Here is a 17,383-nt window from a genome sequence, read left to right on the forward strand (position 1 = left end):
CACTGAAAAGCTCTGAAGAATGCCCCCACTTCCTGCTAGCAACAAGGTCTTTCTGAGGCTCCAAGTCCACGTGTGTCATCTCTCCAGGCGAGGCTTGCGGGATGCGGACACATTCAGTTAGAGGTGCCCATGCCGCATGTCTGGTGAGAGATTTCAATCCCCTCCCAAGTTCAGAAGATGCATGGGATTGAGGGCCATGAGAGTGATGAGGTAAAGAAACCACGGTATGGATGAGAGTGCCCGCCGAGATGGAACAGACAGAAGTCAAGAACAGAATCTTGGGGAAATGCCTCTGTTTAAACGAAATACTAAAGCTGAGAAACCACCAGAGCCTGAGGATGTACAGTCAGGAAAATAGGCAAACCAGAAGCGTTCTTTTTTGTGCACGCCAAGGAGAGAGAATGGCAAGATCCTGGAGAGATCAGATGGAGATGGAACAAAGGCCACAGAACTGGGCAAACCAGGGGCCACCGAGAGTTTGAGAGGACAGTGTCAGAAGCGCAAGTCAGATACAGGGAGGGAAAGCTGAAAACACTAAAGGGTAATGAAGCAGAAAGGAGGAGAAAGGAGGAGGAGAAAGGCGGGCCCGGTCACTGGAAAGGGAAACAGAATTGAGGGGATGTTTTTTTTTCATGACCCAATCATGTTTGTAGGAAACATGGGGAGAAATAGAAGTCTGGGTGGATGGAAGTGGCTCAGACACTTAGACTTGCAGGGATCTACACTGTCATCCAGTAAGTCTGCACCTCTCTGTGACATAGTAATAGTCTCCAAATATGGGCATCCAGCCCAGGCCTTGTGGTAAAGGGACAAGTTGTTGTTTATTTGTTTTGTTAACTTCTAATATAGATACTTACATAAGATACAGTAGGAATGTCCTGACAATGTCTAACAGCTATGACATTTTCTAAAATGTCTCTGATTTCTGCACTTTTCTTCTTGCAAACTGCTACAAAGAGCTCCTGGCCCTGCAGATCATATTTGGAGCACCACTGGGCTAGCTAACTCTGCCCAGCAAACGAAGGCCAGCCATCTCAGCAGGCAGCTGTTTCGTTTTCAGATGGTCAGAGAGTTCTTTCTCATATTAAGACAAATGCATTCTCCCTTGTGTTTCCAATCTTTAAGTTCTGCTTTTTAGATAGAATTCAGTCCAATCCCTCATCCACAGACAGTCCTTGAAGTGCCTAAAAATAACTATCAGGTCCCCACTTAAGTCTGCCTCTGTCAAAAGATATTCAGCGCATCATGGTTTCCAGATGCACCATCTCCTACCCACTCTCTCAAGCCCCAGTTCATCATTCTTTTAACCATGAACATTTTAAGGTAATGAAAAGAGCAGTGCTATCACCATCTGAGTTCTGGGCACAGGTTTGAAAGTATTCATGGGGCGCCTGGGTGGCTCAGTCGTTCGGCATCTGCCTTCAGCTCAGGTCATGATCCCAGGGTGCTGGGATCGGGCCCCACATCTGGCTCCCTGCTTGGCGGGAGGCCTGCTTCTCCCACTCCCACTCTCCTTGCTTGTGTTCCCTCTCTCACTGTGTCTCTCTCTGTCAAATAAATAAATAAAATCTTTAAAAAAATAAAGTATCCTTAAGGCAGCTGACTGTGGCTGACACATGACAGTGAGAATCAATACTGAGCTTCCAGAAAACTACACACAAAGTTACCGCCTCATGGCCTGCTGCTAAGTCTCCTTATCTCCTCCTCTGTACCTGTACTGTTATTTTTGGACCCAATAACGGAACTGTCCCAGTTATACTCATTTATTCGTTCATTCTTATGTACTTATCAAATGCTTTCTCTGTGCCAGACACTGCTTATAGATGCTACGGATATACAGATGCTAGCGAGGTTATGCTAGGACAGATTCCCACAACTCTCTTCCTCAGGCCTGTGTTCCAGCCACACTGGCCTCATTCTTGTTTCTCAACCACATCCAGTTGCTTCCTTGATTTACTTATTTATCCCCACTAGACTATAAACAGCCCAAAGGCAGAAACACCACCTGGCCTGGTCCCTATTATATCCCCAGTACCATGCGTAGTACCTAAGACGTAGTATGTACTCAGTAAACATTTATTGAATGAATGAATCTCTACTAAAATGTATCTTGCTAGCTTGAACTCATCCTTCTAGATCAGTGAGATGTTTTGTGGAATACCAATGTTGTCATCTAGAAGATCTGATCAGTTTTAAGCTCTGTGCCAATCTCAAACATCTCCAAAATTAAAAAGAAAAAGAAGGGGAAAAAAAAAAACCCAAATAGGACAAAGTTCCAGAGTCTACCATCAACCCATTTTAAAGCCAACTAACTGGGGTGCCTGGGTGGCTCAGTCAGTTAAGCATCTGCCTTCAACTCAGGTCATGATCTCTGGGTGCTGGGATCAAACCCCACCTCAGGCTCCCTGCTCAGAAGGGGGCCTGCTTCTCCCACTCCTCTCCTCCCTGCTGTGTTCTCTCTCTCAAATAAATATGTAAAATCTAAAAAATGCTTTAAAAAATAAAAAAATAAAGCCAACTATTTTATAATTAGGCCCCATACTGAAAAAGAAAAAAATGGGTCTTATAAAAAAAAAAAAACATTATTAAAGGAACTAGCTATGAACAGCTTGGGGGAAAAAGACTCTGCGAGAATATTAGAAGTATTCTCAAATATTTAAAGGATAGACAAGTGGAAGAAAAGTAAGACTTGTCCTCAAATAGCCTTAACAAACTCAGGAGAGAGAACACCTGTTGGCTGCAGTCACCTGGGGCCCATTTCAGGGCAGCCTCCGTGACCATCAGAGACATCTAGAGAGGAAATGGTATGTCTTTTGAGTAGAGACTAATGCCTCATAACTAAGGTATGCAAACAGTGGCTGGACAATCATCTATTCGCAATTAGGTAGAAGAACTCAACCTTTAGAGTAAAGGAGTTTTAAAGTCCCCTCTGACCCTGAAATTTCAGGGTTCACTACATACAAGAGTGAGCAGTAACAATTAGTCAAAATTATGATCCTAAACATCAACTCAAGATTAGATGAACGCCAAGTACTCTCATCAAGGTGCATAAACCTAAAGAGTTTTTTTTTTTAAAGATTTTATTTATTTATTTGACAGATAGAGATCATAAGTAGGCAGAGAGGCAGGCAGAGAGAGAGGGAGGGAGGAGGAAGCAGGCTCCCCGCTGAGCAGAGAGCCTGATGCGGGGCTTGATCCCAAGACCCTGGGATCATGACCTGAGCTGAAGGCAGAGGCTTTAACCCACTGAGCCACTCAGGCGCCCCAACCTAAAGAGTTTAAACCACACAGGCCTTGGCCCCATCCACAGAGACTTATTTATCCATGATCTGTCCACTCTCCCATTCAAATATTTACTGAGTCCCCTCTATCTGCCAAGCACTGTGTTGAGCGGTCCAAAGCATGCTGTTTGATAGAACTTTCCGTGTATACCTGCTGCAGCTAAGGAACTGAATTTTTAACTTTACTTCGTTTTCATTAATTTAGTTTAAATTTAAATAGGTTCTAGCACCTATGTTCTCAGCACCAAAAAATTAAGAATCACTATTCTGGTTACTAGGGCAAATGATTTAAAAATCTCTAAATCGAGGGGAACCTGGGTGGCTCAGTTGGTTAAATGTCTGCCTTCGCCTCAGGTCATGATCCCATGGTCCTGGGATTGAGTCCTGCGTCGGGCTCCCTGCTCAGTGGATAGTCTGCCTCTCCCTCTCCCTGTGCCCCCCACCCACTTGTGCTCACTCTCTCATGAGTATGCTCTCTCTCGCTCTCAATAAAGTCTTAAAAATAAATAGACAAAATCTCTAAATCGAAACCAAAAAATGTATTATTGTTAAAAAGGGAAAAATATTAACTATGAAGGTTCACTTCTAGAGCATTTCAATCAGTCAAAATTTTCTAGTAATCTAAACTACTTTTTGTTAAAGTCCTAAAAGAGACAGCACTTAGATGCCCATCAAGTGTGCAGAACTTACATGAGTACAGAATGTCTGGGGACTTTTCTGGGGCATCATCTGCTTCTCTCGTGTCATCCTGCCCCATCACCCCCACTCCCCCCCACCCAAGAAGCACTGCCAGGCGCTTACCCGCTCCTCTTTGGTGTAGAGCTGGAAACACTGGGATAAAGTGCAAGTCTGAGGCTGATGATGACGCTCCCTCTGCAGACGGACACTTTCTGCATCAGGAATATATTCATCTTCAGTATTTACAAACAGGCTGCAATGAGGGAGGGGGTGGGTGTTTATTAGAGAATGTCTTGCAGAACTGACCTCAAAACTGCAGCTTCACAATGTGACTGTAAATTTATAACCAAAAAGAACCAATGTATAATGAAAGCAAACAGGTTACCCAACTGGTCATCCAACTTCTCTATGTTTCAAAATACGCTTGAAAAGTTCTGTATCTAGGGGCGCCTGGGTGGCTCAGTGGTTTAAGCCGCTGCCTTCGGCTCAGGTCATGATTTACAAGAGTTAATGGGCCTATAGTAAAAATAAAAGGGGCAGCTGGGTGGCGTAGTTAGTTAAGCATCCCACTCTTGATTTCAGCTCAGGTCATGATCTCTGGGTTGTGGGATTAAGTCCTGAGTTAGGCTCCTTGCCCAGCATGGATTAAGATTCTCTCTTTCTCTCTTCCTCTCCTCCCCTCCCCTACCCCTCCTTGAGCGTGCTCTCTCTAAAAGTTTTTAAAAAAGTAATTGGCCCTGTAGAGTAATGAATAAATAGTTCTGTCTGATCAGCATCCAACAAATACTCTGAGGTTTTTGAGATCCAGACAGCTGGTTAAATAAAGGATTAGCAGCCCACTTGGATACTTAAAGAGGGATTTGTTTTAGCTAATCTGAAAGATCAAAGGGATGCTATTAAAATGATCATTAAAACAATGAGTCTATAAGCACTAGGTAAAAAAAAAAATACTCACAAATCTTTTGTTTCCTTGTCCCATTCTACCACTAACTTCACATGAGCGGTGCCACCTGGTCCACAAGATTTTAATGCCCTAGAGCACGGAGATGGAAGTCACATATTGTGTTCTAAAGAAATGATTTTACTTATGTGATTATGTCCTATTTGAAATTCGATATCATAAATTGCGATTACTGAAAATCTTCGTCATCGTTCCTTATCAGAAAAAGTTTCTAGTGAGACCATTATGACCTCGTATCTAGAATAACTAGGTTACAATTGGACTGAAAAATCCTTAAATTAAAATGTCCAGTAAAGGGGCGCCTGGGTGGCTTGGTGGGTTAAGCCTCTGCCTTCGGCTCAGGTCGTGATCTCAGGGTCGTGGGATTGAGCCCCACATCGGACTCTCTGCTCAGCAGGGAGCCTGCTTACCCCCTCTCTCTCTGCCTGCTCTCTTCTTACTTGTGATCTCTCTGTCAAATAAATAAATTTTTAAAAATCTTAAAAAAAAAAAGTCCAGTATAGAAATAAAGAGATCGGAAGAAATTAGTCTCCTGTTATAAGGCTGTCCACAATCACTTTATATTCTTTATGACCTTCCTAATTTTTTGTCTCATTTCTCGCCAACCCAGATAGAGACCAGATAATATTTCCTCTGGAAACAAAGTCTGCTCCTGCATCTCTCCTCCTCCCCCATAAACCAAGCACAGAGGTAGCAGAATGAAATGACCAAGTCTACTGAGGGAGAGGAGGGACAGAAGGAAGGCTCAAAGGAATGGAATGATCAACAGAAGGCATCACACATGCAAAGGCACACACGAAGCTGTGCCACGCGTTCCAGCCATCCTCGTGCTCTGATACTACTGAAAGTCTAAGATGGGCGGAGGAGAAGAGCGGGGCCTGACAAGTGGGAAGTAGCAGGGTTCAAACTGTGTAAAGCTTCATACACCGCGGAAGTCGGACTTTATCTTTTAGGCTATAGGTTTCCATTTAAGATTTCCAGGAGGAGAGTGGCATGATGAGAATTCTACTTTGGATAAGTTCCATCCTGACTGAATATTAAAGTATAATTTAGCTGTAGTCCTGGGACATACAATAATTTGATTTCCTGACAGGACTACTCCAAACTTCTCTGATTTCAAAAAAGATCAGAGCATGAATGAAAAGATCAAGTATGAATGAAAAGTAAAATAAATAGACTTAATTTCTAAACAAGCCTAAAGAGCCTACCACACTGAGGTAGAAATTATACCAGACATCACTAGAAATTATACAGGAGCGTTAATAAAATTCTACAAGGTGACTGATTGATTTTTACCTTTCTACTGTTGGGTGGCACAGCGGCTGCTCCTCCTGGGGCAACAAGTATGTTATGCCCACAACACTGACAACACGCAAACTGAAGGGACACACCTGCGTCAAACAATAAAGGAAAATGTGGCTGAACTGCTCTTCAAGGGCATGTGCGTCACAGTGGCATTTCCAAAACAGATGAGACGGACAACAAACGGTTTTGCAAAATGCTTCTCTGATGTTGTTAGGCTGTTCAGCCACTCTTACACACTTTAAAGATGATGTACCTAAATGCAATTTACATAGCAAGTATGTTATGCAAGACAAGTAATATGTTGCTTTAGGCTGAACCTTAACTGAATGTAAGTCCTTCAGGGATACCTTCATACAGTAATCCTAGTTTTGAAAATAGACAGATAGCTGTTCTACAAAATCTCTCCAAGCTGGCCATGTACTAACCTTTGTTAGATAAATATATATTATAAAGAAATACCTAGCAATTCAAAGAAATTCTTGCAGTGGCCAGGAACTGAGGGGTAAATTCTCAGTCTTGAAAACGTGAACACAGCTGACTTTACCGAACAGCTTTCCACCAGGGCTCCTCAACATCCCAGCTCAGCACCTGGTCTTCCCTAAGGGCAGAGGTCTGAAATTCAAGTTTCACCACAGTGACTGTTTCTTCACTTGGGTACACACGCATGCTGTGCTGGAGTGTCAAAATGCTTACTCACCTGGACGCAAACTGTGGGCCTCAGGAAATACTTCATCTTCTCCAAGATTTCCTTCTGCAAAAGGTCCCACGCTATTGTCTTCTCTAAGTGCAGCACAAAAGGCAGTCCAAATCTAACACACATAAATATTGCAAGCACCTTAAAAGTATGGCAATCCCTTTAATGCGTAATTCTTCATTCATGGTCTCTTAAAATGGAATGACTACATTATTGGGTTTAGGACAGTTCTCAAAATAAAACCGGAAATTTAATAGTTACTCCCATAAGTGGATGAAAAAGTCAGCAGAGAAGCTTAGGTTTCTAGATGAAATTTAACAGTTCATGTGCCAAAATGGCTTCTCAGGGGTACTAGATAGCAAGCGGACAGGATCAACGGATATGGTGAGGAAAGGGGACGGTTGAGGACATGGTCTGGCAAACAGCATGGGTCCACATATAAGGGGCTGTGTGCTGCAGGGACAGATAGGACTAGAAGGTCTAGCAGGCAGGTGGTCATAGCCTGGTTGTCTGACAAGGAAGTTGCTGGCAAGCCAGTGACCCTGAAAGTCAGCTTCTAGCCTATGGTAGAAACCATGTGCCCCTGCCCATGCTGCAGTCCCCGGGGATTTTTTTTTTTTTAATTACACCCCCAAGATTCTGCTGTAATCACTCTGGTACAGGGGCCAAGCACAGAGGTTTACTGAGGAACGCCCAGGTAGTTCTGATATGCAACCAGAGCTGAGGATCCCTGCCCCAGGGGCTCTCTCACCCAAGCCTGGCCACTCAGACCTATTTGTGCCCTACATGTGTCTTACTCATTCTCTGTGCAGTCAACTCCCTCCCTCGAACACCCCTCCATCCTTCCTCTAGGCCACCTCCTACTCACTCACATCAAGACCCAGTAGAGGGATTCCTCTCTAGGAAGCACCCTGTTGATTTGTTCCCTGTGCTGTCTGGGCCACAGCCCTAACTCCACCATGCTACAAATACTGTCTATCTTCCTGCCTCCACCAGTAGACAGTTATCTGACAGCAGGAACTGTGATTTATTTATCACAGTGACCCAAACAGCCAACGCCCAGAAATCCAAACGAGCTTAATGAATGAACGAAGGAGCCAAGAGATAAACCCTGACTCAGGCTGAAGAAGATGCACTCAGATCAAGAAAGCCATTCCTAACAGCCTCAGTCTACACAGAGCAGTATCCACAAACAGCACTGTGGCGTGAAAGAACTTACAGGCACATGTAAATCAGCCACTCCTATTTTTCACATGGTCGTTGTCCTCACTTGTAAGAGAAGAGCATCACAAAAGGGACTCCACAGGTATTTTATTTTATATCAACACACTGAGCTTCCTTTCTTTCTGCCCCTTAAACATGCCAAGTTCCCCTTAGGCTCAGGGTTTTTGTACTCATGTTCTCTCCCCATGGAGCCTTCTCTCTGGAGGCTCACATCACTTACACGGTCTCCTCAGCTCCATGTTCCTTCACCAGGTGGACCTCCCTGTCCCCCTCTCTAGAGGGGTCTGGCCGCCCCCCCGACCAGCTAACTCTACCACCCCAGCCCTCTTTAATATCTTCTAAGTGGTGAAGACTGTCTGAAGTGACCTGTGTTTACTTGTTTACAGTGGGTCTGTCGTCACTGGGATCTAAGCTCCACAAGAACACAGTCTGTCTCGTTCATTGCCCCATCCCCAGTGCTGGAACAGTGCCCAACACACTGTAAACACTGAAGTATTTGTTAACGAATATCATAAATACACAAATCAACACATTTCGTACTTACATTAACCATTATTAAATAAGGAAGTTATTTTGAAGCAACATTTTAAAAGACTAATAAAATGCTATTCTGACAAACAGCAGAAAGAGAGTCCTTTGCCCATGAAACATATTCATATTTTGTTATTACTCAGGTTACAGTACTACTATGATAGAGCTGCCTTAAAAGATAGTCTAAAACTCCTATAAATTCTTAGCAGGAAACAGATTTGAGAGAGATTTGCAACTCCCGATTTTCTGACTTAAGCTGCTCAATGAATAGTGCTGCCATTTGCTGAGACAGAAAATACTGGAGGGCCAGATTTATAGAGAGAATCAGTTCAGTTTGGAACATAAGACTGAGATGCATGTACCATTCAAGTAGATATGTTAAGAATTTTTTTAAAAGGGAAAAAAAAGCTGTTAAGAAAGTAGCTGGATGTAGGCCTACAGGCCCCTTGAGGAACCTGAACTAAAAAGAAACACATGAACCAAGCCTTTAACAGCTAGATGAGCTTGCAGAGCCTTGCTAATTCTGATTCTATCATCCGGATTTTATATTCTCCCCCTCCTAAGCCCTCAAATCAGGTCGACTAATACACATATTCTTTCTAAATATCCGAATCAAAAATTAATGAAAGTAAGGGTTTTTCATCCTTACTTTTTAAAATGTTTGAAAATACTGAACTTTTAAAGTTTCAGCACTTATTAGTGAGCTGGTTTTTACCTTTTCCCTTGCTGCCCAGTGCACGCTCGGTTACACACTAATAGAACAATCTTGTCGTTTCCTGCTCTTGTTGGGGGCAAGTCTGTTTTCCCTTGCTTTGCTGCTGCCTGTGTAGGAGAAGATAGTCGGTGATCCAAGCCAAATTTCAAGTGGTTTAGATTGTTGTTTAAGTGGATTCCTGGAAAAAAAATAAAAAATAAAAAAGAACCTTATCAATTCAAAATTCCTTTTATTCATTACAAAGAAATTCATGCAAAAGAGAAATTAAGAAACTGCATTACGTAATTTAAACTACAATTTAAAAAAACAATGATCTACTTTGAGATAACTTCTCTAGCCATTAAAATAATTTTTTCTTTTTCTCTTTCTTTTTTTTAAGTAGGCTCCATATCCAGCGTGGAGCCCAAGTGGGGCTTGAACTCACAACCCTGAGATCAAGAATCTGAGCTGAAATCCAGAGTCAGAGGCTTAACCAACTGAGCAACCCAGGCGCCCCACCATTAAAATAATGTAAGTATCCATCATTTTCTTTAAACTAGCTTTATGTATCTTGAAAACTGAAATTTAAAACTCTTCACTTGAGGTCACCTGGGTGGTTCAGTCAGCTGAGCATCTGACTCTTGATTTCAGCTCAGGTAATGATCTCGGGGTCCTCAGATCGAGCCCCATACCAGGCTCCATACTTGGTGGGGAATCTACTTGAGAGGTCTCTCTCTCTTCCTCTGCTCCTCCCCCTGCTCATGCACTCTCTCTCTCTCAAATAAATAAATCTTAAACAACAACAACAACAAAAAGTCCTCTTCACTTGAGCAAATACTGGATATAGTTTTAGAAGAGCAAGTTCGCAGAGATGATCCACCAAGACAAATTTAAGGTAAGACTACGCAACCAGCAACCAAATAAATTGGAAAAAAAAATTAAGACTAGTAAATGTGGAATGAACTTGAATATTCTAATTGCAGTTTCTTCTCCCTAATTAAAGAGCCAGAGTTATGAGAAACAGAAGATAAACCTCACTTACCAGATCCACAGCCATTATAAGACATGGCAACTTTAATATAATCAACCACACTAGACGGACCTACATTTAAGTGAACAAAAATATATGTTTGATGGGCATGATACAGGTTGCTGAAAATCAGGTGAAAACAGAGTTATCAGAGCCACTCAGCAACTCAGCACCTAGTACAATGCCCTGTATTTAGCAGAAACTCAAGTGCTTGATTAAACAATGGCTCATGTCCATGGAATACTATTCAGCCATAAAAAAGAAGAACTCTTGCCATTTACAACAACATGGATGGACGTTAAGGGCATTATGCTAAATGAAAGAAGTCAGAGAAAGAGAAATATCATATGATCTCATTATATGTGGAATATAAGACAGGATCAACAAAACCAAGCTCACACATACAGAGAAGAGATTAGTGGTTGCAGAGGGTGAGGTGGTGTCAGGCAAAATCAGTGAAAGGGGATCAAAAGGTACAAACTTCCAGCTATAAAATAAATAAGTAATGGGATGTACTGTACAGCATGGTGACTACAGTTAATACTGTACTATACATATTTGAAAGTTGCTAAGAGAGTAGATCTGAAAAGTTCTCATCATAATAAAAAATTATTGTTAACTATATGGAGATGGGTGTTAACTAGACTTCCTGTAATGATCATTTTGCAGTATATACAAACACTGAATCATTATATTGTACCCTCTGAAACTAACATGTTACATGTCAATTATACCTCAATAAAAAAATAAAATTAGTTGTTCCTTTCTTTAATCCTCTGGAAGTACAGCCTAAGGAAACCTGTAAAGAAAAGAAAGCACTCTGGGTTGCCTTGGTGGCTCAGTTGGTTCAGTATCTGTCTTAAGTCAGGTCATGATCTCAGGGTCCTGGGATCAAGCCTCACGTCAGGCTCCCTGATCAGGAGAGAGTCTGCTTCTCCCACTCCCTCTGCCTCTCCCCATTCCCCATGGTCTCTCTCACTCTCTCTTAAATAAAAATCTTTTTTAAAAAAGGAGAGGGGAAGGAAAGCCCTCTACCACCACCACCACAACCACCACATGCACAAACACACAAACAAGCCCGCCACCAAAAGGAGACTAAAACAAAAAGTGGTTATACAAAAGTATTCATAGCAGCATTTTAGCAACAACCTAAATATCCAGCAATATGAGACTTGCCAAACCTATTAAGGGACATCAGGATTACAGCAATTTAAAAGGACCAGTGTGTGGTTAATCAAAATAAATTCCAGGTGAATTAGAGTTTAAAAAAAAAAAGTATATAGAAATTAGAAGAAAAAATAGAATCTTCATCAAGTTATTAGAGAGAGGAAGACTTTTTAAGCTTAAACACCAAAAAGAAATCACAAAAGGAAGAACAGATTTCACTTTATAGTTATTTTAAACTTTGGTATGAGAAAATAAAAATAAGTTTGAATTTGAGACAATGAATGATCTCATTTCCCAGCTCTTTGCAGAAGGCTGGGAAGACCTGTGCCAAAGTGATGAGGGTCCCTAATAAGACGAGGGGGCACCACTCAACTGCACAGAAATCAAGCTCTGTGGTCAAGAAGCACCCCCACTTGCTAGCAGATGCATGACTGGGATGGTTACTCAACCTCCCCAAGACTTCACTCTCTTATTTGCAAAGCAGGAAGGGAACAGATTCATACATCTCAAATAAGTTATTTACAAGGCTTTAATAGAGGCTAACACATACTCAGTAAGTGGTCTGGTCTTCCAACAGAGGCACTCTCTGGTTAGTAGATGATAACCCTGGACCTCACCAAATTCACTTAAAAACAGAAACTTAGTGTTAACCCTTAGCAATGAAGGTGTGAAAGGGGATTTTAGCAAATTTTCAGTTAACAAACCTTAATTGGGCTCTTGTTGTGCATGAGGAACTATACTCAACTGCTGGATACAGAAAGAGAAAACAAAACACAGCCCCAACTGCAGAGAATTTCATAGTGCCGTGGAAGGACAGAGGAGAAAAAAGATCATCTGCATACAACATGCTGGTGTCAGAGATTAGCAGAAGATGTGACTGGAGCAAGGAAGAGGAGGAAGTCATCCAGCTTGGGAGGAGGGGTTCGGAGGGGGGTAGGGTAAGTGGTGAGGAAAAGCTTTCTGGAAAAGGTGATAACTTGAGTATTCTTTTACTGTAATATAATTAAAAGTAGAAAACAACTTGAGCAAAGCACACACATGAAAATGCCATTTGAAAAGAAAAAGAAGCTATCAGGTCAAAGAAAAATTAAAAACTGAAACAAAAGACTACCTAGAAAATAATAATATGTAAATATGGGTATACCAGAGATAATGGAATCCTAGACTGGCAGCAGAGAAAGTTGACCAACCCAATGTACAGAATTACCAAAAGGTTCAGAAACTCGAGGCACCTCTGGAAATAGGTGGTGAAGGAAAGGAGGAACTAAAATAAGGACATTCAACAAGGGCACCAAGATCATTCAATGTGGAAAGAATAGTATCTCTGACAAATGGTGCTAGGATTACTCTTTATGTGGAACAGAAGAATGCAGCTGAATACCCGCCACAAACCATATACAAAAAATAACTCAAAAGGGTACAAAGATCTAAATGTAAGAGCTAAAATGTAAGAGCTAAAACTCAAAAGGGTGCAAAGATCTAAGTGTAAGAGCTAAAACTCCTAGAAGTAAACACGGGGGTAAACTTCATGGTCCTGGATTTAAGAATGGAATCTTAAGATAAAGCAACAAAAAGCATAAGCCACAAAAAAAGAAAACATTAGGCTTCATCAAAACTAAGAACTTTTGTGCATGAAAAGACACTATCAGGAAAGTGAAAAGGCAGTCTATAGAATGGGAGAAAATATTTGGAAGTCATATATCTGATAAGGGTCTAGCATCCAGCATAGGTATATTTATATATAGCATATATAAAGAACTCCTACAACTCAATAACAAAAATAAACAAACAACCCCATTTAAAAATCTGAATAGACATTTTTCTAAAGAAGGTAAACCAATGTCCAAAGCACATGAAAACATGATCGGCATCATTTATCATGCAAATACAAACACATTAACACACCACACCCACTAGGATGGTTATAATCAAAAAGATGGACAATAATAAATGTTGGCAAGAATGTGGATAAATTATGACCCTCATACATTGGTGGGATGAAAAATGATTCACCTGTTGAAATAAACAGTCTGACAATACCTCAGAAGGTTAAACACAGAATGACCATGATCCAGTGTTTCCACTCCTAGGGGTGCGTGTATAGGTGTGTGTATCCCCCAAAAAACTGAAAACAGATATTCAAACAAATACTTGTACATGAATGGTCATAACAGCACTATTTCATAATGTGGAAACAACCCAAATGTCCATCAACAGATAAATGAATAAACAAAATGTGGCATATACATACAATGGAATACTCTTCAGCGATAAGAAGGACATGCTACAACATGGATGAACCCTAAAACACTATGCTAAGTGAAAGAAGCAAGTCACAAAAGGCCACACGTTATATGTTTCTGTTCACATGAACGTCTAAACTAGGGAAATCTACAGAGATGAGAGTAGAACAGTGGTTGCTTAGGGCTGGGTGAGATGAGTGGACTGCAGGGAGGCACGTGTAGGGGAGATAATGTAGGAGTTGATAAAAGAGCTAGAGAAATGAATTCTCAACAGACGAAAAGTATAAAAGAACATGACATATTCCAGAAATACAGAGTAACCTAGATAGGGTACATGAAGGAGATGGAATATGGTAAAGAGGCTAGAAAGAAAGGCAAGGACCAACCATGGATTCTTCCAAGGTGTTCAGATTTAATCTCAAAGGGGAAACACTGGCAAGTCAATAAGCATATAATATGATCAGAAATGTATATCCAAAAAAGTCTGGTGGCACCATGAAAAAATACTTAAGAGAAGAAAGTCGAGGGGTAAAGACAGTTAGGAGAGAAGTTACTAGAAGAGCCCAGCTGAGATTGGTCTGAGCCGTACCAGTGGCAAGAGGATGAGGAAGAAAACGGCATAGTGTTTAATCATTTCTACGTGAATTCTGAGGGAGAAGTGCTTGGATCCACCCTGGGTGAAAAGAAGGATGGTGGTACCATGATTCCAGAGAAGAAATGCAGGAGGATCCAGTCCAAGAAATGCTGAGTGTTAAGACGATGAAGGACTTCTAAGCAGAGATTCTGAGGGAGAGTTAGAAGTCAGGGTATGGAAGCAGAAGAAAAGAGGATAACGGGGAGGTTCAGTTCTAAAAAATATGTCAGGAGAAAGACCCTGCTCCGACTAGGTTCTCAGTTCAGCCCTTCTCCCACTTTGGTGTGCACTGGAATCACCTGTGAAAAACCGCAGGCTGGGCCCCAGCCCCAGAGCTTCTTGTTCAGTATGTCTGCAGTAGGTTCCGGGAATCTGCATTTCTAACCAGTTCCCAGGTGCCTTTCATACTTTAATAATCACTGGAGTAAAGTAAAGAAAAAGAACAGAAGCCCCAGAATCATGAAGAACACTAATGCCAGGAACAAAGTTTGAGTTGCCTAGCAACATTCAAAATCAGAAATAGCCCCCAAATCCTCCAACTACAGTAGAGAGACAGGCTAAGTTCCAAACCACAGGAAAAGCAACAGCACTGTCCAGAGCTAGACTTCCTTTTGCTGCTTATTAATGCAAATTTCTTAAAAGCAAGGTATTAAGCAAACATTTTATAACAGAGTTAGAACTTAGAAATTAAGCATCAAAGCAGGTAACAAAAGGCAAAAAAAAAAAAAAAAAAAAAAAAAAAGGCAGCTATGGCATCATACATCTTCCCAAATGCTGTCATAAGATGCTTAAGAAGCCACTTAACCAAAAAGGAGGGAGGATTCAGTCAGTTCTGAGCCTCAGATAGGGGCTGCTCCAACTGCAGGCAGGAAAGATTAGAAACTAAGGAAATATCTTCGCCTAAAAGAGTGAGAACTGCCTTGTTCCAGAGAAATGTTACCATAAAATTTATACCATCATAAAAATAAGTTATGGGTATTTTACCATAGTTAAAAAAAAAGTATGCCATTATAGAATAGACATCTCAAAGGGCAGATAGTTGTGAAACCTGAAAACCCTTATGGAAACAGATGCTCATTTACCTCTTTGACTGAGAATTCCTTCAGGCCTAAATATTTCTGGAGTCTCAAAGGCAAAAATGCAGTCGCTTTCATGGACTGTTTCCAGGTCGTCTGTGTCACAAAAGGAACGATGGAACCCATCATAGTACATTTCCGTTAACACAATCTAAAAATGGGAAAAATGTAAACAGTTGGGTAACTGGAAAGTCAATACGAATTGATCTCCCGATTCTACCATGAGCTTCTCCAGTCTGTCAGGGCTTGTGGGGATGTGAGAGGGACTGAAACATGTCACAGGGCCCACAGTGTTTGCCTTCAGTGAGAGAATCATAGAAGCACGATATGCTCTGTAAACGTGTAACATACCCTCATTTCAGAATGCTGTGTCACTGAATCCAGAGTTCCTCTAAGTTTTTGTGAAGAAGAGTCCCCAGAAAATGATAAAGTATAAGCCCCTTGTCTTACAAGGGGGAGAAACTGAAGAGAGGTGGGAGACTTGTCAACAAGACAAGCAGAGATCACATCTAACTCCGAGACTTTCTCCTACCTCAATAACTTTTCTTTGTTTCAGGTTAAAAATGTCATACAACCACAGATTTTGTAAAACAAACAAAAAAAAAGAAATCAACCCAAATGTCCAACAAAAGGAACTAGTTAAGTATATTACATAGTCCTACTGTAATTACAAAGAATGAGCCACACATACGTGCACTAACATGGGAAGATCTAGTTAAATAAGAAGTGACATAAAGAATAATTTGTGTAAATGATTCCATTCTTTATAAAATAACAAATGTAGTACATGCACCGGAAAAAATAGGGGTGAATATACAACACAGTATTAGAGTCAGTAACTCTGACTTCTAAGATACTTAGAACAAGATACTTCTAACTTTCTAAGTCTTGTTTCTAAAATGGTTGAGTATTTCACAATAAAACAAAGGGGGGGAACACAATGGAAACATTTAAATGCTCACTACACGCTCAGCAGCACTGTCTAGAGAAAAAGCACTGGACTGGGCATGAAGAGGTTCCAGTCCCATCCTGCCACCAACCAACCCTATGCTCTTGAACAAGTCACAGGGTTTCTCTGGGCCTCCTTCAAATGAGGAGCTTGGAAGGGACCCCTAAAATCCCCTCAGCTAACACAAACATACTACGAGTTTGTGAGGTTTAAGAGGCTGGTGGCACATTCCACATATAGTCCAAGAAAAATATCCCTAGCATATTTTTCTTCTGATGAGTTTAATAACCACACTGTTTTTCTGCAGGTGAACATGCAAGATAATTTACTTTCTCCAGCAAGCTAAGGTCAAAAACAAACTTGTAATTCTATCAGCCATTTAAACCACATGCAAAAAGAGCCAGAGAGCACTGAAGCTTTAAAGATACAACCAGATCTGCCCAGAAACACACACCTCAGCCTGCCTCCCTCTTCCAGTCTTTCCCCTCACCCTGAAGGGAAAAAAGAATCAAAAAGCACTTGAAAGTAAGGAAGAATATGAACATCTTATCAACACGCCAGTACTTGGCCTATGAAAATATGAGATAGTTGCTATATTAAGGCAACACCATTGGTTGTATTTGTTTTACTGTAACTTCCCAAATAAAGCAACATGAGGCTTCAAACACCTTTATTAGCAATAATCGCGCCTCGGATAAACCTCATTGGCTATGATACTGCCACTGCGCAAAGCTACAAAACACCTTTATTAATCACATGATTACACAGCAGCTTCCAGAAGCTATCTAAGGAAAAGTTATTCTACCACAGGATCATCTTTCTTAGTAAATCTAAAATCGGAAATGTTTTTCTAACTAAAATAGTAATAGTGAATTGAGTAAAAACTGTATGCAAAAATGTCAAGTCACAAACAAAC

General features: G+C 41.1%; 1 protein-coding gene and 1 pseudogene across 4 annotated transcripts in view; both read right to left on the reverse strand.

The window, feature by feature from the left end:
• Positions 1 to 17,383, reverse strand: part of USP31 (ubiquitin specific peptidase 31) — a 63,124-nt gene that overhangs the window by 16,241 nt on the left and 29,500 nt on the right. For all 4 annotated transcript variants that reach the window (XM_045993509.1, XM_045993508.1, XM_045993507.1 and 1 more), the window contains exons 6-11: positions 15,525 to 15,669; positions 9,390 to 9,567; positions 6,923 to 7,034; positions 6,217 to 6,311; positions 4,915 to 4,992; positions 4,083 to 4,212 (exon numbers count right to left, since the gene is read on the reverse strand). In XM_045993509.1, coding sequence (XP_045849465.1) covers positions 4,083 to 4,212; positions 4,915 to 4,992; positions 6,217 to 6,311; positions 6,923 to 7,034; positions 9,390 to 9,567; positions 15,525 to 15,669 — 738 coding nt within the window. The remainder of the gene's footprint in view (positions 1 to 4,082; positions 4,213 to 4,914; positions 4,993 to 6,216; positions 6,312 to 6,922; positions 7,035 to 9,389; positions 9,568 to 15,524; positions 15,670 to 17,383) is intronic.
• On the reverse strand, positions 17,074 to 17,201 carry LOC123934299 (annotated as a pseudogene).

The sequence above is a fragment of the Meles meles genome, chromosome 21 (assembly GCF_922984935.1).
Source record: "Meles meles chromosome 21, mMelMel3.1 paternal haplotype, whole genome shotgun sequence".
In the NCBI taxonomy this organism is placed as follows: Eukaryota; Metazoa; Chordata; class Mammalia; order Carnivora; family Mustelidae; genus Meles; species Meles meles.